This window comes from Schistocerca piceifrons, chromosome 4, assembly GCF_021461385.2.
Source record: "Schistocerca piceifrons isolate TAMUIC-IGC-003096 chromosome 4, iqSchPice1.1, whole genome shotgun sequence".
NCBI classification, from domain to species: Eukaryota; Metazoa; Arthropoda; class Insecta; order Orthoptera; family Acrididae; genus Schistocerca; species Schistocerca piceifrons.
Genome location: NC_060141.1, coordinates 528,608,920 through 528,631,892, shown reverse-complemented (window position 1 = coordinate 528,631,892; position 22,973 = coordinate 528,608,920). Strand labels below are relative to the sequence as shown.

The following is a 22,973-nucleotide window of genomic DNA, read 5'->3' as shown; positions in this document are numbered from 1 at the left end:
CGTAAAGAAGTCCGTAACTGCCTGCTACACATCCTCCTCGGACAGGATTCGTCGAACTTTCAAGGCCTTTCTAAGGATCGAAGGCGTGTTAATGGGGTGATGAGAGATCGGGACTGTAGGGGGGGGGGGGGGCGGGGGGTGCTCGAGTTTCTCCCACTTGAGCTGGCGTACAACATTTACAAGATGAGCATGTGCGTTATGGTGACGGAGCAGCACCCATTGTCGCAGATTTCCCGGAAGGTGATTTCCGTCAGACATGCTGCCCAATACACATTCGTCATTGTCGATGAAGGTCTACTGGTGTTTGTCCTTCGGCACCCAAGAAAAGAAAAATGACAATATGGTCCTTCTTGGTCGCATTTGTTAATGATATCGCCATAGTTCACGTTTCTGCATTGACCGCACGCATGTCGGAAAGACACGAATTCCGTACTAGTTCCTGAGCTACATATCGGTGGTTATATTACCCGCTTCGGAGTCGCGCTGCGTTGCATATACGTTGCAGCAACGCTGTCAGACGGAAACGTTTTGCTCTTCCCATATTACAAACGAAAACGGTAGGTAGTGGTTAATGAAATAAGCAAATAATTCTGGTTTAGATAGGTCTGGAAACCAGTGGTTACCCGACGAGAGGGAGAGGTGTTACGACTGAGTAAATGAACACTTTATCGCAGAGTCCCCGGGGATCCCAACTGCACTTGAGGTCAAACACATTAAATGAAGTGTTTTACAGGGTCACCACTGATGTGAACCCAGATGCAGGACGTCTCGTCATCGATGGCCGTACATGTTCAAAAATCCCAGGCGTGTTCCAAAGGCACTGACAACCGTAGACAACACGTTTCCGGATTAATCGGCGCTGTAAATAGGGGTGGAATACAGCAAAATATCCCCACACAAAAAAAATCCAACTAGTTCAAGTCGGGGGGCCTGGAACGCAATGGTATTGGTATGCAAACAACCAATATACTTGTTATGATGAATAAAAAAAATTTCTGGGTGTTGTATCGCGTAATTGTATAAAATACTTTCTTACTGTCAAAGACCTTTTAATACCGTGGAAAAGTTGGTTTTACACTTATAACTAAAGTATTTTACACAATAATGCCTTTCAACACCCAGAAGAATTTTTATCATTGGTTGCAGAGGCCTACGTAGATACACTTGTTGCCAAAGATTCGTGCTTCATATTCTCGAACAGCTGCATGGAAGCATGTTGTTGCACCATCATGCATGTACGTCGGTTTCCTTACTTCGTATCATCCAAACGTAACCTTAAACATTAACAGTGTTGTAGTATTGGCATGACTCCATTTTTGCATACATCGTATCGTATCGAGCAAACCGTTGGTTTCTGGACCTATGTTTATTGGGCTCATTTGCTTGTTTCATTGTCCTCCACCCGTCCATTTTGTCTGTTCTTGTACGAGTCAAACAACCTGTGACGTAATTTCAGTGCGTGTGTATTTGAGCATAACATGTCAAGAAGTGAAGAATTTCGACATGTTACACGTTAGTAGTTCGATTTTTTAAATTCTTTTACATTGGAATTTCGAAATATACGATGGTTAGAGGTGTGCAGCAGTGAACGGTGGGGTCTCCTTGCCATGTGTGGTCATTACTTAAGCTGTGGCGGTGGCCTGCTTGATGTCTATGGTTACTGCAGCGAAAACTCTGCCGTCGCCATGTTGCGTCGGTCGTGCAGTTGAAATGAAACAGGAAAATAAAAACAGTTTTGAAATACGTATCTATAAATAATACTATAATGAACAAAAAATCATCTGTATACGTACAAAATCACTTTAACAGAGGCCTACATTGCATTACTTTTAAGTCTTCTCACCCGCAATCGCTTAGACCAGCACCATGGAAGCTCCAGTATCTTGTCGTACTACAGGTTACAACCATGACTCACAGAAATGCCCTACGAAACATTGCATTTTTGCAACCACATGCGAAAGCTGAGTAGGTAAATAATATTTTCTTTTCGTATGATAATGTGTTACGATTAAACAGACTGAAAATTTTTAGTAAATGCTGACAATTCGTGGTAGCGATCTACAGGACATATCTGAAATGTTGTATTTCACCTGCAATACAAGGGTACCAAAATAAAGCACTGAGTTAATGCACAACTAACATTGAGTTAATGCACAACTAATTAGTCAACCTATTATGAAACGTACATTGAGGGTTTATTATTATAAAGACTAGGTTATGTCTAGAGGAGCATATTGCATTCAGGGGCCCCAGAACACAACAACCAATAACTGATTTAAAAGTTACATGAGACTCAAATTAGAGAGGCAAGAAGTGCTAGCAGCCTTTTTTTTTTTAGTCAAGAAATGCCACATAGAGGACGTCTCATACGCTGTGACTGTCCTTATCCTACAGAATTAAATTTCGTGTCGTATCTGTAATCAGCTCTGTCATGCGGCACATTTTTTTCTCTTTCACTTTCTGTCGACTCTGTATCTTAGGCGAGTCACTTGTTTAGTGGTCGAGGTGATGGTGGTGGTGGTTGTGGTGAACATTGAAATGGTAGTCATTATAAAGATTGTTCTTCCTTGTTATTATTGTTCGAGTTGTCGCAGTACCGTCTTTCCGTTAGTCTCAAAAATATTTCTAGACCATTTCCAGCAAGGAAATCATGTATATCTTCAGCTATGAGAGGTAAAAATCAACTGTTTCAGGAAATTCTTTAAGAATCAGTCCTATTGTAGAGGGTTACTAGAATAAATTGATGTACAAACTATTTTAATATGACAGGAAAATATAAATCCTTTACAAAAAAAGGTATTACTACAGAGACCAAGACGTAAAAATTATGCAGTACGTTTAGCATACTAGCAGAAATTAAACAAACCATGGAATAGTAGGTATTGAAAAGAGAGGATAGGTAACATTATTCAGCCTGCGCTACACAAATTGTTATGTTACACATCGCACGATTCGTATACCAAGCCCATTTTTCTCTCGTTAATACTTCAAAGATGTTATTTACGCATATGTGTTCTTGTCAAAGAAACAATTTGGTAGTTCAAAATACATCAATATCATAAAATATACAACAAATAAAGTGATTATATGAGGTATGGGTGGTGTAACAACTTAGTTGAACTTCAGGTTCTACATATAGGTCACTCTGCACCATATTAACATTAGGGTGCTATTCCCAGCACAAAAGGTATCAAGATTATTTCTGTCCTTAGCAGTTCTGTATCGGTATTCAGGGGTTTTTACTTTTTTAAATCTTGAAAGTGTCTATTCTCTGCAAATTGAGTGCAGTGTATCAAAATCTATGGAATATTTGTGGCCGATTCCTGAGCAAAGCTGTGCAAAGATGTGTCTGTTTTCCGCAATTTCCAGCTTATGTGAGGTTCCTTCTCCCTTCTCCACCAAACCTGTGCTATTCAACTATAAATTTTGTTCAGATAACTCATCTGTAAGAACTAAAACAATGTCTGAAGCAGCCTTGAGAGTCTTTCATGTAGGTAATAGTAACCTGGGAAATGATATATTTCATCTATAATCTAAGTTTGACGCAGCACCATATGCTTCTCATATCATCACTTAATTTCTTAGCTATATATTATAATGTCATGTTGTATTTCGTATTAACTCTTAATTTCCTTGGGCGTTGTACACTTTGTTTTATAATACAGCGTAAGATATAAGTAGTATCTGTGTAATAGTAACACCAAGACATGGGTTTGGTAAATGAGACCCAGTGAGTGTAAAAGAAAGAAGTTGTACCGCGAAGGCAAAAAGGAGAAAGTGTTTTCTGATTTAATAATAATACTGTTTTGCCAAGAACCCAAAGGAAACCAAATCAAAATAAGTTTTAAAGTCGTGCTCACATATTCTGCACTCGTTTCCGGCAAAGCATTGCAACAACATTTACCGAGGTTATGTTCTGAGCTAGAAGCAACTTACACTGTAAATGAACCAATATGTTGAAACAGAATTATGTTACGCCTTTGCGAAGTATCCATTGTGAAGAATATGTGTGACATTTTAAAACTGTGTGCCCATCCGGCTCGAATGCAGATACACATCTTTATCCGACAGTGCGCTAGCAGTCACGCTAACCGATTACGCCTTACGACTGACTCAGAACATCATTTCAGCTCACACTTCATGTCAATTCTTTCAAACGCCTCCCCGATGCTGTGAAACAAGCATCTCTCAGAGAGCAATCCCCTACATCTTTTTTTCGGATCGCACACTGTGAATTTTTACGTAATGGAGAGAAAGTTCTGGTAACTCGAAGCTGGGAAGATCCCAAAAGTGTGAATAGGTTAGTGTCACTGGAAACTTAGTTCCCGCAGAAGGTAGGTATCTGGATTTCAGTTGTTGTGGGGCACAGTAGTTCAGCTTAGCACATCACATTGAGGTAACAAAAGTCATGGGATAGCGATGTCCACATCTACAGATGGCGGTAGTATCGCCTACACAAGGTATAAACGGACAGTGCGTTGGACGAGCATTCATTTCTACTTAGGTGATTCATGTGAAGCGGTTTCCGACTTGATGGTGGCCACAGGATGGAAATTAACAGGTATTTAATGCGGAATGGTAGTTGGAGCTAGACACATGGCACATTCCATTTCGAAAATCGTTAGAGTGTTCAGTATTCCGAGATCCACAGGGTCAAGAGTGTGCCGAGAATGCCATATTTCTTGCATCGCCTCTCACTACGGACAATGCAGTGGCCGGCGGCCTTCGGTAAACGACCAAGGGCAGCGGCGTTTGCGTAGAGTTGTTAGTGTTAACAGACAGGCAACATTGCGTGAAATAACCGCAGAGATATATGTGGGGCATATGACGAACGCATCCGTTAGGGCAGTGCGGCGATCTCTGGCGGGAATGCGCTATGGAAGCAGACGACCGACGCGGGTGCATTTGCTAACCGCACGACGTAGCCTGTAGTGCATGTCCTGGGCTCGTGACCAAGTCGGTTGGACCCTAGATGACTGGAACACCCTAACCTGGTCAAATGAGTCCCGATAGTAGGATTCGAGTGTGGCGCATACTACATGAAGCCGTGGACCCGTCATCAAGGCGCTTTGCAAGCTGGTGGTGGTTCCATAATGACGTTGGCTGTATTTACATGGGATGGATGTAGTTCTCTGGTCCAATTTAACCTATCATTGACTACAAATGGTTATGTTCGGCTAATTGCAGAACATCTGCAGCCATCCATGGATTTCATGTTCCCAGACAACGATGAATTTTTTATGGATGTCAGTGAGCCATGTCGCTAGACCACAATTACTCGCGATTGGTTTGAAGAACATTCTGGACAGTTCGAGCGAATAATTTGGGGACCCAGATAGCCTGACATTAGTCCCATCGAACATTTGTAGGATGTAATCGAGAGGCCAGTTTGTGCTCAAAGTCCTGGACCGTGCAACACTTTAGCAACTATGAAAGCCTGTAGAGGCAGCATGGCTCAGTATTTCTGCAGGAGACTTCCAACGACTTTTTGAGTCCATTCCATGTGGAGTTGCTGCACTAACCTGGGAAAAAGGCAGGTCCGACACGATATCAGGAGCCATCCCATGACTTTTCTCACCTCAATGTGTATTAACCACTGATAGTCACGTGTGCAGCTTTCAGTGCAACCTGATGCTTTTTATCACAACAGCGAAATTCTTTTTGTGCATGCTATTTCTATTGTAGTGAGCTTTTGCTACAGTCATCAACTAGAAAAATGTTGGATTATGCTATGTATTCTTGCATGTTCCTGAAACTTTAATAACTAGTAGTGTTACAAATGAAACACGAATTATTAATTTTGTTCTTTCCACTCTGAACCTAAAGCGATTGCTTACTGTGGATAATATTCAGCCGTTTCTCACATTCGTCGTATTCATTTTGGAACCGTATGGCACTCTCTCATTTTTAAACAATGTATCACATGTACTTCAAACAAATGCACTTCAAATATCATAAAACCTTGCATCTCCAAAGCGCCTCGTCAGTTCACAGCGCACCAGAATTAGCGTTTCTGGTTGGTCATCGTGTAGCAAATTGCTGTTTTCTGAAAACATTTTTAAGCGCCTCTATGAATTATCAAGTGAATGGTCATTGTCATCTGCTGATCAACAAACGTAAAGTAAACACCAAATACAAATGTCTGCGTAACTCTTAAAAGACAAGTTATTCGCTACAGTTCGGTATAATTACTACAAAAATAGCTTAAGAATTTATTTCACCTTTGTCTTCATCGTTGCTAAACCAACACAAATGCGTTTGTCACGGAAATGTAATATGTTGTTCTTGTAACAAGTTGTTGTATCTTTTTGTTGTAATTTGCAATGTTTTGCTCTGTGTGTACAACACTGTTGCTGTACTATTTTCTTTTTTTGACGTAGCGTAATTTGAATTTGTAATTTGGGTTTGTGTGACTTGTATTAAATCTGTCCGACAAAACCAAGTTTTTGCTTTTCTTTCCTTATTTGTTTTTAAACTTATAGCTTGATGCTGTATTGTACTTATGCATGTGGCCTTGTAGTCCTATTATTTTTGAATAAAGATCTACGAAAACTTTTTTTGTTTTTTTAAATTGTGTAGTTTCTAACTGTGTTGTCAGATGTAACTTCCCGAGTGATTTGTAACACTTTTAACAGTAAAATTCGTAGTTTTGTGAAACAGAGCTCTCGTGTTGGTCAGCGTACAGCGAAGAATCTGTTCGACCAAGACAGCTGTGAGACAAACAGAAACAGTTGTTCCGCTGTCGTGAAAGATATACGCTGGTTTGTTGTGCGTCAGCAGACCTTGATTCTCATCCAAATATATTTAATTTTAACACGCTCCCAACTATTCCTTCTACTGCCGGGTCTATTCTCGACAAAGGTAACGGGTCTTTTTATAGCAACAACCAAATAGAGTTCTCCACGAATAAGGCTGATGTAATCTCGCCGCTTTTGGATTTGTTTTGCGGCGCGTGAACCCTTTAAAGCAAACCGAAGTGGTAATTCAGGTGACTATGATTTTGCAGGCAACGGTGATAATTACGCCAGCCGCAGAGCAGAGTCACTGTTCCCAATAACTATGTTACTATATTTCTTTACCACAAAGAGGTTAATTAAAGTTAATTACAAGTAAATTTAATTAAAAGTAAATAATGTATCGACGGTATGCAGTAAGTAACCTGTATTCTGCATCAAAAAAAGAGCTCTGTATCATAATACTACAAATGTTTTTGAATCGCTCTCTGTAAATATTTTAAGCGTAGAGAAATGTGAACATGTGGTATAGAAATTTTTAGCACATTTTGCCAATGGTAGCTTTGTTTATCAGGGTAGTCAAACAAGTTTTATTATTGTTACAGGTCTTTGCAAAGGAAAATTTACTGGACTTTCAATCCAGAAGTAGCTCTTGATTTCCAAAGGAAAGTAACACTTCAGTACCAAAGAGACAAATATTGTTATGATCAGTTTGTGATGGATGCTATACCGCATGCGTAAAATTTTGTGTAGATGACTGTAGTACAAAATCAGGCCACAATCATGGCAAAAACTAAAACATTCAGTTACAAACTGTGGAACTTAAAAGTGATTTCGTTGACTGTAAATGTCTTTTGTTTTCGTGTAACATATATCATAAGATAAAGTTGAGTGTTTTATGATAAAAGACTTAAGATGCAAGGTGTTAATTTCAGTATCTTGACTACATGCAGTATTTTTGATACAAATTTTTGTAACTGAACTTACAAACATTCCATGTACATAGATGATATTTAAAAATAGTTGAAAATTAAGTTTTATGATGTTGAAAGTTGATAAATGATATAAGTAACTTGCATGTTACTGTAGAATTCGAAGATATATATCACCCGTGCAGAGGTAAAAGTCACAAACTACTGGATGTCCTATATATATACAGTGATAGAAAAATTAAACATGGTGCTTCCTGGATCACATAAAAAAAATATTGTTATAATTTGTTGTGAAATATAGTAATATCCTCATTGTTTACATCCTTGACAGTTGAGAATGATTTTGGAAAAAGTAACACATTATTTCAGAAATGGTGTTTCGCAGGCTCCAATCATTATGGCAGCAAGATTATTAGCATATGTGCAATTGTATGAGACAGAATCGCAGTTAACACTTATTTAACCTGTTGTTATTCTTGTTGTTGTTCCTTGTCCAAATACTGGTTTGATGCAGCTCTCTGCACTAGTCTGTCCGGCGCAAGTCTCTTCATCTGGGCATTACTAATGCGACTTTCATCCATTTGAACCCACCTACTCTTTTCATGCCTTTATCTCCATCTACAATTTTTACTCCCCACAATCCCCTCCATTTCCAAAATAACTATTCATTGATGTCTCGTTATTTGTCCTATCGACTCATCCTCTTTTTTAGTAAAGTTGTGTCATAAATTTCTTTTTACCCCAGTTCGATTTAGTACCTAATTATTAGTTATTCGGTCTAGCCATCTAAGATTCAACACAGCACTGTTGCGATATATTTCAAAAGCTTCTGTTTCCTTACTTTCTGAACTGCTTATTTCCCATGTTTCACTTTCGTGTAAGACTACATTCCAGACAAATATCTTCGGAGAACGACTTCCCAGCACTTAAATTAATGTTAGATGTTAACAAATTTCTCTTTTTCCGAACTGGTATTCTTGCTTTTTTAAGTCTGCATTTTATATGATCTACTGTTCTACATTTCTGTCATCATCAGTTATTTTGTTACCCAGTAGCTCAACCCATCGGCTGATTTCAGTACCTCATATTCTAATCTAATTCCTCCAACATTGCCTGATTTAATTCAACTATATTTCATTGCCCTTGTTCTACTTCTGTTGATGATGATCCTGTCTTGCCACTCAAGATCATCCTACATTTCGCCATATCTGCTCCTAGTGTCTACACCAGCTTATTTAATCGTAATTTTGTACTCTCCTTACTTAAACAAGACGATGAAATGCCGGAATAGCTTTCCTAGGTCTCTGTTCACTCTGTTGTCTAATAAATATATGTTGCCTTAATGGAAACTTAATTTTTCTTATTCTTTCCTCCAATTTTCCCCAGATTTTTGTACTGCAGAATATTTTTAAAAAATCCCTCGGTGTCGAAGATTAGGCTTTCTTTTGCATTTATAATGGACCTTCTGCAGCGTCCTAGTGTACTTTCCGTGTCTTATACGATCGCATTTTCCCTCCGTTTCTTCTCTTCGTCAGTTGTTTCATTTTCAGAATCCATTCCTTTGCTGATACCACGAAGTGTTGCCCATAGATTTTTGAGAATTTGTCATTCGTATTATTCTTATGTGATTATTGCCACACTCTGAGTTGAGAAGATGTGGTTACGAAACAAACACAGACAAGTGTGAAACAATCCAATTCGCATAGTTCCCTCCAGTCTTACACTAAACACAATTGCTAAATCGTTTCATATGAAAATGATTACCTGTTATCAAATTTTATTTCCAGAATTGTAACTAACGTGATACTAAATATACTTTATTCTCATGAAATATTTACTTTCTTACCAACTAGTTTCAGCGCACCATGAATTTAGCATTAAGTAATTTGAATAAAAAAGAAAGACAGACTGGTGCCCCTAAGAGCCTATTAACAGCTTGGTGCAGAAGAACGGGAAAATTTCAAATATTTTAAAACATGAAATAATTTAACAAAATTTCATTTGAGATTCCAGATATATTGTACAGGAATGGAAACTGTATTAGGCATCACCTTGTAAAGATTACACCGGCGAAATGCTTTCTGCGCAGTTTGTCACCAGCAATAGTAAGTCCCTGCTGTAGCTTTGCTTTACGCGAGGCAGTGTGTCACCTGAGTTGTTGGCCATTTCCTTTTCAATGTATGTCTCAAGCTCAGTTACGGTTCATAGTACAGTCTGGTACTTGACATCCTCAGATTTCCTCAAACAGAATTCGCAGAACAAACAGTCTCAATACCTTGGCGGCCAAGTGATTTTCCTTGAAGTTACAAGAACCGTTAATACACTTCTTACTGCGTACTGTCTCGTATTGTGCAATATAGTTCCATCCTACTGAAACCAGATGTTCCGTGTACAATGATTTGGAAATTTATGGACCCACTGAGCCAGAAATGTCTCAAACGTGTGGAAATAATTTTGAGACCTCATAGTGACAGGAGCACCTCGATCATGACTGACGCCATATCCTGGGAACCATGATGTGGGTTGCTATAATACGTGAAGAAACACCGTCTGTATCACAGTTCCTTTCATTAACGACTACCAGTTTCGACATGCTCTACGGATTATATTCAGGTCTAAGCAGGAAAAGGAAAACAGAGGGGCCAACATACAAACTAGAAAAGCGCCACAATATAAACAGTACCATTAAAGACAATACAAACAACATCAAAACATCATGAAATCCACAAGTACTGGGCTGCAGGGTCCCATTTGTCAACAGAGGTATATATGACATAGAAGTAACGTAAAAATACAAAGAATGTAGTGTGGAAAGAATAATATGATCAGTCATATGATCCGTGCAGAAGTCATTGGCTGGTACATTGCTACAAATGGTTCAAATGGCTCTGAGCACTATGGGACTTAACATCTGAGGTCATCAGTCCCCTGGAACTTAGAACTACTTAAACCTAACCAACCTACACACATCACACACACCCATCCCCGAGGCAGGTTTGGAACCTGCGACCGTAGCAGTCGCGCAGTTCCGGACTGAAATGCCTAGAACCGCTAGGCCACCGCGGCCGGCTACATTGCTACAGCGCAAAGGAGGTTTTTCCTGCCTAAAATAATAAAAGATTATAAGATTAAAAATTTAAAAACGCGTTAATCTAATACAGTTCAGTAATGTGCGGTATCGTAACGTGAAAGATAAAATAAGAACGTAGGTAGCACACAAACAGTAAACAGTACATCGGATATTTTAGTTCTTGAGTATTAATTTCGAAAGACGGTGAAAAATTAACAAACACATCTGATGTACATTATTTGAGATCTCCATCTGTTATAAGAACTTTAAGAAATGCTTTCATTTAACAAATAAAGAACTTCTGAGGTCTCTTATTGTACGATAAAAACGTGAAAAAGAAAATTGGTTTCAAAACCAACTACAGCTTTTAGCTAATAATATTACTGCATATTAACATGAGCGCTGCATTATTTTTATTTATTTTGTTGGACCAGTTAAGACCACGTTAAGTCTTCTAACTTTTGGAAGTGACCTTTGCCCTCTTTGAAACCCAGACTTGATTCATTTTTTGTGAGTGAATTCGCTTAATCCCTTCCGTCCAAGCAGTACCGTGTCTTCTTTTTAGCTGCTCTTCTAGGTGCAGCCCATTTGTCGCTGTCTTCTTCCGGAAGTGATCCTGTTTTTATATCGGGTGATTCAACTGCCCCTAACTATGGGTTTTATGCACCCCACAACGCCTTCAAAAACCGCTCACGAGATTTTCATATTCTCCTGCTTGCTACATGGAAACTATTGGTCGTGGAGTTAAAATGTACAGGACCTTTTAGTAGGAAATTTAATGTAGTTAAACTTCGTACTGGGATACGTTGCCTCTATAGGCCACAGTTTCCAAGTTGTTCAGGAAAACCGCGCTGAAGGTCACTTTTGTACAGTTTTCTTGAATAATTCGAATACAACGGCCTCTAGCGAAAACATACCCTAGTACAGAATTTAACTACATTAAATATCCTACAAGAAGGTCCTGTTAATTTTTTTCTGTGGGACCCACAGTTTACACGTAGCGAACGAGAGAATATGAAAATACTGCATGTGGCACTTGAAATCACTGCAAGTTGCATAAAATTCATAGGTAGAGACAGCCGAACCACCCTGTTAATAGGGTGCTTCAGAATTCCTATTACAGATTGCTAATGGTACGAAAGGAGACTTAGTATATAAAGTTTTGGTAGGTAACCCATGTCAATGTATCGTTTGCATTCAAAACAAGTTTGAAGATCAGATCACTTTCAATGCTTCATGGTAAGACTAACCTGTATGTTCTACAAGAGCCCATGGCACGGATGATGTTTTAAGTACTCGTTGTCGTAACCTGTTCTACTATACGAAGGGCGTCCTCTTCAAAGTTGAGTGTGCAGCGCGCCTATGGAGCACCGCAGGCAACCAGCCTAGTTACGAATGCACCATTTTCTAGCAGCCGTTGTTGTAGTCGGACAAAAATGGTATTTGATGTCATAATTACAAAAGTGGTTGACCAGCGCTCTCTTCTCGGTTTGTATGCGTGCTGTGAAGCGGGATATCTGATCTTCAAACTCATTTTATATCCAAATGGTACATTACCGGAAGTGGGATCAGCATCAAAACTTTATCTACTAAGTCCCCTATATATCCTCAACAAACTCTAATAAGAATTGTGAACCACTCCGTATATTAAAGACGATAAATCGTGACTTTTACCGAATGAGGTGGTGAGTGGTTAGCACACTGGACTCACATTCGGGAGGACGACCTTATCAATCTGCGTCCAGCCATCCCGAGTCACGTTTTCCGTGATTTCCCTATATCGCTTAAGGCAAATACGGGAAGCAAAGTCTGAAAAAGTGAATCCAGTTAGTACCTTCTAAACATTATTAATCTGGAGCTAGATTAAACTGGATATTACTGGATTAACATAATTATTTAAAACTGCGACGTATAAGTTTGAAGTTTGGCTCCAAGGTGCCTGGAACTTTCCTCTGTAATGATGTGATAGCATGGCACCCTGCAACTACACAATTGGGCTCGGCGACGCTTCTAACAGCAAGATGACGACACATGCGAAAAAAAAGGCCAGAGGTGAGAAGTTCGAGTGAGATGTAACGTAGGTTACCGATGTCACATTGGCACCATATTCCAAACATGTGTCAGTGCCACACCATCAGCCGGCCTTTGTGGCCGAGCGGTTCTAGGCGCTACAGTCTGGAACCGGGCGACCACTACGGTCGCAGGTTCGAATCCTGCCTCGGGCGTGGATGTGTGTGATGTCATTGGGTTAGTTAGGTTTAAGTAGTTCTAAGTTCTAGGGGACTGATGACGTCAAAAGTAAAGTCCCATAGGTGCTCAGAGCCATTTGAACCACACGCTCCCTTGATCACATCACAGGAAGGCGCCAGAGAGGGAGGGCTGAAAAAGCATAAGAACCCTTTGCTGCTTCAAATCGCGTTAAAATTTCGTCGAATGGTTTTCAACGGTCCCTTCTTGTTCCGCACTGTACTCCAGAGCAAAAATTGCGTCCGCGCTGCACTCCAAAGGCGTACGTTCATGTTCAGTGGGGTTGCTAGCCGACGATGTCCTTAGTGGAACGTTGAAGCGTCCTTGGGGTTTCAGCAGTGTCAAAGATTTTTAAGAAGGCGACAAATAGGAGAGCTGAAAAAGCATAAGAACCCTTTGTTGCTTCGAATCGCATTATAATTTAGTCGAACGGTTTTGAAAGGCCCCTCTTTGTTCCACACTGTACACCAGAGCAAAAATGGCATCCACGCTGCACTCAAAAGGGGTGCGGTCATGATCAATGTGGTTGATATCCCACGATGCCCTTAGTAGAGGATTGAAGCGTCCGTGAGGTGCCAGCAGGCTCAAAGATTGTTAAGAATGTCGTCCTGTTGTACAGCGCACTATGAATTGTCGTGTAGGATCGCAAAATGTGTAGGAATCGACGCTGGGTTGGTTCCGTTACGCCCTTGATACCACCCCTTGAGGCCTTCTCGTTCTAGTTCTGAGGAGGCGTCATAATTTTTGTGAAATTTAGTGCCAGTGTGACGTCATCAACACACATTACACCTCACATGAACTTCTGAGCTCTGGCCTGTTTTTTCGCATGTGTCGATACCTTGCTGTTTGGAGTGTCGTAGAACCCTAAGGTGACGTCACTATGGGCCATGCTATTGCATAGTAACTGAGGAAGGTTGCAGGCACCTTTGAACCAAATTTCAGCTTTATACTTCACAATGGGAAGTAATTACGAGGTTTCTAAAAACTGATCCTGTAATTGGGTTGCGCACTTTATGTCCAGCAGCACGCAAGACACTGCAAGAAACAACATTCGATACGAATACTGTAACATTACCTTTACAGTGTAGACGCACGCGGCTGAAAAACTATCCTGTTGGCCGTACTCCTCTGCACTTTACCCCGGCTGACGGCAGTTCGTAGGGCGTCCACATTACGCCAAAGAAACGGCAGGACAGGTGCACACTTGGCAACGGCGGCTGAGGGCGTCTGCCACAGCCTGGCGCTTCGTCAGCAACACTGCTATCCCGTCACACGCGCACATTTTACGCTAATATATACTCGTCATGTCGTTCCAGGTATTCCGCTTTTTTAATCTGTAACTTTGTTCTTTTCATTTACATACAGTACTCAACTCATTTTAGGTTACGGTGCAGGCCGAACAGCACGCAGAAATAACAGTAAAACAGTTTCATCAATCATATGACAAATTCCCATCACTGAGTAGTTTATAGTTTTTTTTTTACCTCTGGGTATTTGCTGGGTTGAATATCAAGTTGTGCGAAAACAATTTGAAAAGAAACTCCATTGTCGAAGCTGTTACATCCAATATTCCTGGAGAGAGGATTGCAATGGTGTACGTTTGATGCGCGTCTAGCGAAGAATCCTGAATACGTGACCTCTTCTTGCTGATAGTGTGTAGGCGTCTATTACCTTGTGACCGAAAGACAGTTACTAGCAACAGGTATTCTTACAGTCGCCAAGTTATCTGCCATACTTTGTTTGTATGTATGTGTGTAAGTATTGAACCGGGGACCTAGAACCGACGGAGAGGTTTCGTCCCCGCCGTAGCCCTCAGTGGTTCACAACCCCACAACAGACTACAGCAGCCCACTCACCTCATCCCCGCCCCACACCGAACCCAGAGGTATTGTGCTGTTCGGCCCCCGGTGGACCCCCCCCCCCCCCCCTGGGAACGTCTCATTCTAGACAAGTGTAACCCCAGTGTTTTCGTGGTACGGAAAATTATGGTGTATGCGTACGTGGAGAAAGTGTTCGCGCAGCAATCGCCGACATAGTGTAACTGAGGCGAAATAAGGGGAACCAGCTCGCATTCGCCGTGGCAGATGGAAAACCGCCTTAAAATCCATCCACAGGCTTGCCGGCATTCCGGACTGCGACACTAATTCGCCGGACCGGACTGCGACACTAATTCGCCGGACCGGCACGCCTTCCCGCTTCGGGAAGCAGTACGTTAGACTGCACGGCTATCCGGTCGGGTCATCTACCACACTTTACTCATACACGACTTTATCTTCTTTCTTTCTACCGTCGTAAGCAAATGGCTGGCAAATCGTAGTTCATTACATCTGCCAGTTCTTGAGTTAAATGACGATGCCAAAACCAATTGACCTCCCTCAGAGAGGTGAATCGATTTCATCGAAGTGTTCTCCTTTGATATAACAAATCTGTTTTTTGTCTGCTTTCTCGAATGCCATTTTACCACTAGCTGGCAAAAATATTTTGACCTGTCTCTGGTGACTCTGTTATTCCATTCAGTAAATTTTTCTCGCTTTATAAGCCGCGTCATTTCGAATGCAGTACTCGAGCTTTCGAAAGCTGTCAGGAGTTGAAATCACTTTCAATTACAGTGAGAAAATTCTAACGTCAACTTCTGTAGTTCAAAGCCACACGAATATTCTTCAGATCTGTGAAGTCATACGAGTATATACGAGTACATGCATAACACTCAGATGGCGAAATTGTAGTGAATTTTTTAGCCTACATTGGCGTCCTATCGAAAATAACGCTCTCAGTGTTACGTATCAACATAACAGATTTGTTTAGATGTAATGGTCCATCGTCTTAGTTCTCAGCGTGATGACTCTGGTTTTAATTGTTCTCTATTCTTGTTATTCTGTTAAATTTTACCTCTTCTTTATATGTGATAAGATGCAAAGTGAACCACTTCTCACATCTGACATCGCTTTGTAGTTTATTGCGTAACTCATAAATGGTTATCTTCAATTGTTTGTGGATTATGTCTTTGTGTCCATGCATCTTATCAAAACGGTTTCTTCAATACCCTTTTGAGCACCATACACCGATGGACCAAAACATTATGACCGCCTTTTTAATACCGTGTTGATCCACTTTTCAAACACAATATAGCAGCGATTCTGCTTGGCATGGATTCTAAAAGTCCTTGACAGGTTTCCACACGTGTGTCTATTCACACATCACAAAATTTCGCCGGTCGGTGTGGCCGAGCGGTTCTAGGCGCTTCAGTCTAAAACCGCACGACCGCTACGGTCGCAGGTTCGAATCCTGCCTCGGGCATAGATGTGTATGATGTCCTTAGGTTAGTTAGGTTTAAGTAGTTCTAAGTTCTAGGGGACTGATGACCTCAGAAGTTAAGTCCCATAGTGCTCAGAGCCATTTGAGCCATTTTTGAAACCCGCTTATGTCAGTGCGGACATTTGCGGCCTGTATCTTCGCTATAAAACTGCCCAGCTGTCTCTTTTCCACTTACTTTGTTTCCTTACAGCGTCGCGTGCCCGCAACACCACCAGGAGGCATTCAGCCTCGCAGTGGGCGGTGGTCACAACGTTTTGGCTCATCAGTGTAATTCCTATAAATAAAATAAATAAAACATTGATCTCAGAAATATATCTTCTCTCTCTACCTCAACGTCGTATTAGAAGATAATTTTTCCCCGTGTCCTCATCCAGATATCGTATTCTTGTGAATTTTTCGGTTTTGTCATATACTTTCCGGTCTTCTTGTCATTGACAATGAGCTTTGAATTCGTCGGTGTTTTTAATAAATGATCTGCTGCATCCCCATCTGTTCTGAACATAACTAACGACGGCCTAAAATGGTAACTGTTGTTGAAAATGCTGTGAGATTGTGTTAGTCAACAAACAAAGAAAAGGATATTGACGATCACAGACAGGTCTAAATTACGACAAAGATTTTATTCTTTCCAAATTTCTATTCCCTTGATTCTTTTAACGTCACGTGCTTAAATTATTCACAAGTAGAAGAGCTAATTTGCCTTCTGCAGGCAGGATCATGCTTTATTGTTTGTCTTTTCGTCGTAGTTTTCAAGGTTAAAAGGTTAAATCGACCACGCTTGTTACGTACCTCTGCATTGTTGTGGAAGCAGGGAGTTAGGCCCAAAATAATTGGTCGTGAAGTCGATTAAGTGTATAATACAATGAATATTTATTGATCGTCAAATTGCACAATAAGGACCCAAAGTATAAACGCATTACAGTACAATGTTATGACTGGAAGTGATTCTAAGACTCTAAAAACAACAACAAAAATGCAAAATCCAAAATTATTACTTAAAAAAAAACATAATTAAGTCATCTTGATTTATCCCCAAACCACAATTATGGAACCCATTGGCCTTTCGATTCACATGTGGTCCCTTTAGCTGGATCATTTACAGGAATACATAAGTCTATACTAATTACAAAATAATGCTTTCCTTTTGATACAACAGGCCTCAAACTCTGACCCTATCCTACCCAGTAATTCACCAACATAGAACATGTATATGGCGTGTTTTCCTTTTACAGAAGCTACATTACATGGAATTCATCAGCAGAGACCGTGCCCTCATATACATATCTCTTAGACACTGGTTTCATTAAGCTGCAACAGGCGTATGTTAACCACTGGTAAAATAACATGTAACCAGCTTAACAAATAATATGCAATCATCCGTAACGAGTTCAGACTGCTACGTAAACTGTTACAGGAACACCAATCTATTACTCTGGCGCCTTATAAGGACGGATTTTAGTGTTCCTCTTAAAATACCACTGACACATTGAAAAGGATAGTCCACTATTAACTTCAGCACCATGTGTCTGAACCACAAGTAGTACTTGGTATTGCACAAGAGACAGACCGCGACAAGCAGTAGTGAACAGTGACAAGAGGCTTCTCCAGTAAACTCTCAGTAGAGGCACAATACAATCATAGTTTAATGGAAATATTGGCTTCGTAAGTGCTTACATCGGCACAAAATACAGATATCACGTTTTGCGATCGAGTCTTGATACTTTTTAAACTAAATTTTCCCTGAGACATTCAAGTCTCTAATTTATCAACAATAACGTTGGAAGCTGAAGAAGAGAATTAAAGTTAGTGCTGCGTGTGGGAGTCGAACGCGGGTTGTCTTGCTTACTAGACAGACATGCTAACCACTACACCACCGCAGCATTATGGTTCACATAGCTGCACGAACTACCAAAGTGACAATAGTGACAATATAAGGGGAGATGTGAATTAGTTTCCGTGTTGGAAGAGGGAATTTGACATTAGTAGTTCGTGCAGGTATGTTGACCTTAATGCTGCGGTGGTGTAATGGTCAACATATATGCCTATTAAGCAAGAAGAGCCGCATTCGAGTCCCGGCCGCAGCACACATTTTAACTCACTTCTTCAGCTTCCAGTGTTATCTGATACTTCTGCAACAACACCGAGCACACGACTTATTCCCTACCAGTTCTCTCTGCCCCCCGCCACTCTTTTTTTAACCACATTTTGTTCGTCTTAGTTCGTTGCATCTGCTCGGTGCGGACGTCATAAGACACCCGTTTAAGTTCGTCCCGGTTTGCCCCACTGCCAGTTAACATCATACTCACTCCTCGGCCAACCACCGCACCAGAGAAACTCGGAGCTCCAAAGACCGAATAGAGGTCATTGCCCCTTGATGCGGCTATCAACAAGTGTCGGCATGGCATAACTGGAAGCTACATGTCCAGAAATAGATTTCGTCTGGCATTTCCTCGCAACTGTATCTCGTCACTCTCAATAATGCTACCATAGAAATGCCATCTTTATCCAACATAATAATTCATTATTAAATCGGCGATTTCCTCCTTTGGAAGCTTTAAGCTCGTGATAATTTCACATTGTTAAACTGTGTGATTACCCAGTGTATTCCATCTGTCTGTACATGATCGAAATTCCTTCTTATCATCTTACGGAAATCGGCTGGGCTATACCCACGGTGCGGGAATTACGTGTTCATTTTATGGCCTGTTCTGAGAGGACACAAGAACACTGACATATCATTCGCCATTTGCATGTTCTTTAGTCTTGTACACTGTCTTATCCGTTGTAAAAAGGTAGCTCACATATCAAATAAAGGACTCATCGATTTACATATTACTATTAAAACTCCAAATTCATCGTGAGAACCTGACAAAAAAATGCAAATTTAGCGCACGATGTTGTCTAAATCATCTTCTCCTGGACGTGGTCTTTACATTGTAATCTGATAATGTTAAGCGTCTATTGATGGCTGGTAGGTCTTAAGGCGTAAGTGAGCGTATTACTTATTCAAAGCACTTTTCTTTAGATTCCTTAAAGGTTCTAAATGTGGGGAATGATAACGAACACACACACACGTTCATTTTCTTGAAGTTCAGTTCCATAGACACGAATGAATTTTAACAAGGCTCCGCCGAGACTGTGAACTTGAGTCAAAATTAAAAATATTAACATCCACTAGAGGCTTCCTTCGGCCAACGGCCTTGCCGCAGTAACGCCGGTTCCCGTCAGATTACCGAAGTTAAGTGCTATCGGGCTGAGCTGGCACTTAGACAGGTGACCATCCGGTCAGCCGAGCGCTGTTGGCAAGCTGAGTGCACTCATCCCTTGTGAGGCAAACTGAGGAGCTACTTGATTGACAAGTAGCGGCTCCGGTCTCGTAAACTGACATACGGCAGGGATAGCGGTTTGCTGACCACATGCCCCAGTGATATCTGTGGAGTGTGGATGACATGGCTACCGGTCGGTGCCGTTGGACCTTCGGATGGAATTTAGAGACCTGCTTCAACTTATAGGCCAGTGTCATTGTATGCAAGATACATATAATCAGGAAAGCTCAAACCACGTGGATTGTGTCCGAAAATGCCTGCATGGACACAAGAGTGTAACCAACTGGATAAACGGTATCACTAATTTCACAGTAAAATAACACCCGAAGATATACTGAAGGCTCTCGGTCAGAATAGAAGACATAAGTGGCACTATCCACGGATGGATTGAATTTCATACATACCATCCGCAAGGCATGGTACTTTGGTACAGAGCTAGATATTAAAAAAAGAAACGCACACGTAAATAATGCAGATAAACATACTGTAAAAAATTGTATGCAAAGACACCTAGTTACCCTTACTGTGCACGTCACTTTGACATAAATGCGCCGGCCGAAGTGGCCGTGCGGTTAAAGGCGCTGCAGTCTGGAACCGCAAGACCGCTACCGTCGCAGGTTCGAATCCTGCCTCGGGCATGGCTGTTTGTGATGTCTTTAGGTTAGTTAGGTTTAACTAGTTCTAAGTTCTAGGGGACTAATGACCTCAGCAGTTGAGTCCCATAGTGCTCAGAGCCATTTGAACCATTCTGAACCATAAATGCACCCAACTTAGCTCTGATCTCTCTGAATAATAAAGCCGCTGTATTTGATGGGGTTTATTGGAAGTCCCTTAAGGCTGTGGGCCTCCTGATGAAATAAGAACTCACAGAACTATTCAGTGAAATACCGTGAAAACTAAAGTACTTGCAATTACGAAACCAGTACAAGAAGGAACTGCTGTGGTTAACAATTGACCCATATCCCTATTCATCGTGAGCATCGTGCGATATAACTACCTGGAGAGGCTATCCTCAGTCGCAGCCAAGGGGTCAGTGATAAAATAATCCCAGTCGAGTAGGGTGACATTCATAAAAAGTGGGAGGTGCTGTGATGCTGTTCTAACGCTTACAACATTGGCTGAATCTGAATTTCACAGAGTCCTCAAATCAGCTGCAGCTTACGAGGCAGTATGGAAAGAAGACCTGATGCTCAAGTTTGTTCGTGTAAAATGAAATGTCCGATAAGCAATAATTTCTCGACTGTTATAAGTCTCCAGGCCTGCTACAGTATCTACTTTACCACCACGTAGTTCAGCCACAGTTCCCCAACCATTACCATGTCCAGTAGCGTCTGCGTTAGTAAGCGTATAATTCAATACACATCCACAAAACACTGAAAGACCATGCAAAATCACTTGCGCACCTCACTATTCTTCGTACTATTAGCAATATTATCAACAGATTTACACACTGTCAGGACCGAACGCCTTCTCCTCCTATAATAACGCGCGCTACTAAACTAGAGGCATTGTGCCGGTTCCACCAACCTCCCCTATCGCTCCTCCGTCAGACAGCCATGCTTGCAGCAGCATTGAACGACTCTAATGAGGTGAAGTCAATAAAAAAAGAAACTGTGAGCACACAACAAGTATAATTGTGTAATATTTATTCGATTGTGCAGCATCAACTTTAAGGGTGGTTTTCTCAAAAAATTTGGGTGGGTTGCAGATCAAAATGACTTAAGGAGTGCATTATTTGAGATGGTGCTCAGTTGACCAGCAAATATGAGCAGAATTGTTTGGCAATTTCTGAAGCCTTTCCTCTGTAAGTGACCCAGAACAGCCGACTGTGGCTAATGTAGATTATACGAGGGGCGTTCAATAAGTAATGCAACATTTTTTTTTCTGAAAGTTGTTTGCTTGCTTTCAGAATTCCCGACACTTTTGCCTGCAAAACCTTATTTTACAACATAATCTCGGATCAATGCGACAGCCTTACACTAGTTTACTTGGAGTGCCTGTATGCCCAGTACCACTCTACAGGTCGACGCTGGAGCCAAAGTCGTGTTGCATCTTGCTCCTCAATTGTGCAACGAGGTGTTTGATTGTGATCCGTCCATCACCTCGAATGAGAGTGTCCGTAACTCCAACGGGTGCAGTCGAATAGCACGCCAGAGATCGAACAGGATTGTGCAACCTTATTGCGATGATGAGAGAAGACTTGCCCAACGACTCAAAGTGCTTTTGTGCATAGCCACGTCGTGAATAACTGCTACGCTCTAGTTTTCTGCCAAAAGAAACTCAAATGATGGCAGTCTGCTCAGAACGCAACTCCGCTACATATGTCATTTTTATGGCTACATATAGGGCCGCTACCGATCAGAATCTCATGAAACTGTGGGGGCTGAAAGGGGAATATTCCACTATGTCCCACAAACGAATGCCTCACATTTTCAGTTGAATTTGATAACGTTGCTTTATTTATTGAACGCCCTACAAATGTATCTGGTCCACATCGTAGACACGACTGCAGTCCAGGGCACAATGTACCACTGTACTGTCCACCTGATTTGTACTGCTCACAAATACTACTGCAAGAGGATCTCCCCACTGTGACATGACTCAAATTATCTCTGCACGGTCCTGACTGTTTTGTTACGTTGGTAGTCAGTACTGAGTGGCATATGCCCAGACGAGCCGCCTGTGGCTAATCCAGACGATGTGTGTGTGTCTCTGTCCGTGCTCCTTGGGCTATCCAGCTGCCGCTGCCGCTGCTGTGCGACTACCTGTCGGCGCCGATGGCGGGCGACTACCAGGAGGCGGAGGCGGCGGCCGCGGCGGCGGCTGCGGCCTACCTGGGAGCGCCCGGGGCGCGCGGCTCGCTGCTTCAGGCGCCGGCCACCGCCTTCGGCTCGCCGTACGGCTACACGCCAGCCGAGCAGCAGCTGCTGCAGCGGCTGCAGGCGCTCAGCCGGTACCAGCAGCTGCTGTACCCGGGCGGAGCGCCGCCGTCGCCGCTGTTCGCGCACCACCAGCTGCAGCTGCAGCAGCAGCGCCTGTCGCAGCCGCCCTCCTACTCCGGCTCCCCGGTACTCGGCCACCGCCAGCCGCACCTCCCTTCGCAGCAGGAGTCGCTGACCCGCTCGTCGCCCTGCGCCGGCGACGACGACTCTTCGCCGCCGACGCCGTCGCAGCAGCAGCAGTCGCAGTTCATCAAGCCGCTGTCCCAAGTGGGCACGCTGACGACGACGGACGCCGACGGGCGGCTGCGAGTAATCGTGCCCGTCACCGCCGACGACGCGACCAACCCGGCCGCGAGTGGAGGCGGCGGCGGCGGTCCCTCGCCGACGTCGGGCCCGCGTCAGCTCTC

General features: G+C 42.1%; 1 protein-coding gene across 1 annotated transcript in view; it reads left to right on the top strand.

Moving 5' to 3' along the window:
* The window catches only part of LOC124795983 (carboxyl-terminal PDZ ligand of neuronal nitric oxide synthase protein), a 975,569-nt gene that overhangs the window by 947,795 nt on the left and 4,801 nt on the right, over positions 1-22,973 (top strand). Inside the window, exon 11 of the mRNA XM_047260064.1 lies at positions 22,363-22,921. Within this exon, the coding sequence (XP_047116020.1) occupies positions 22,363-22,921 (559 nt within the window). The remainder of the gene's footprint in view (positions 1-22,362; positions 22,922-22,973) is intronic.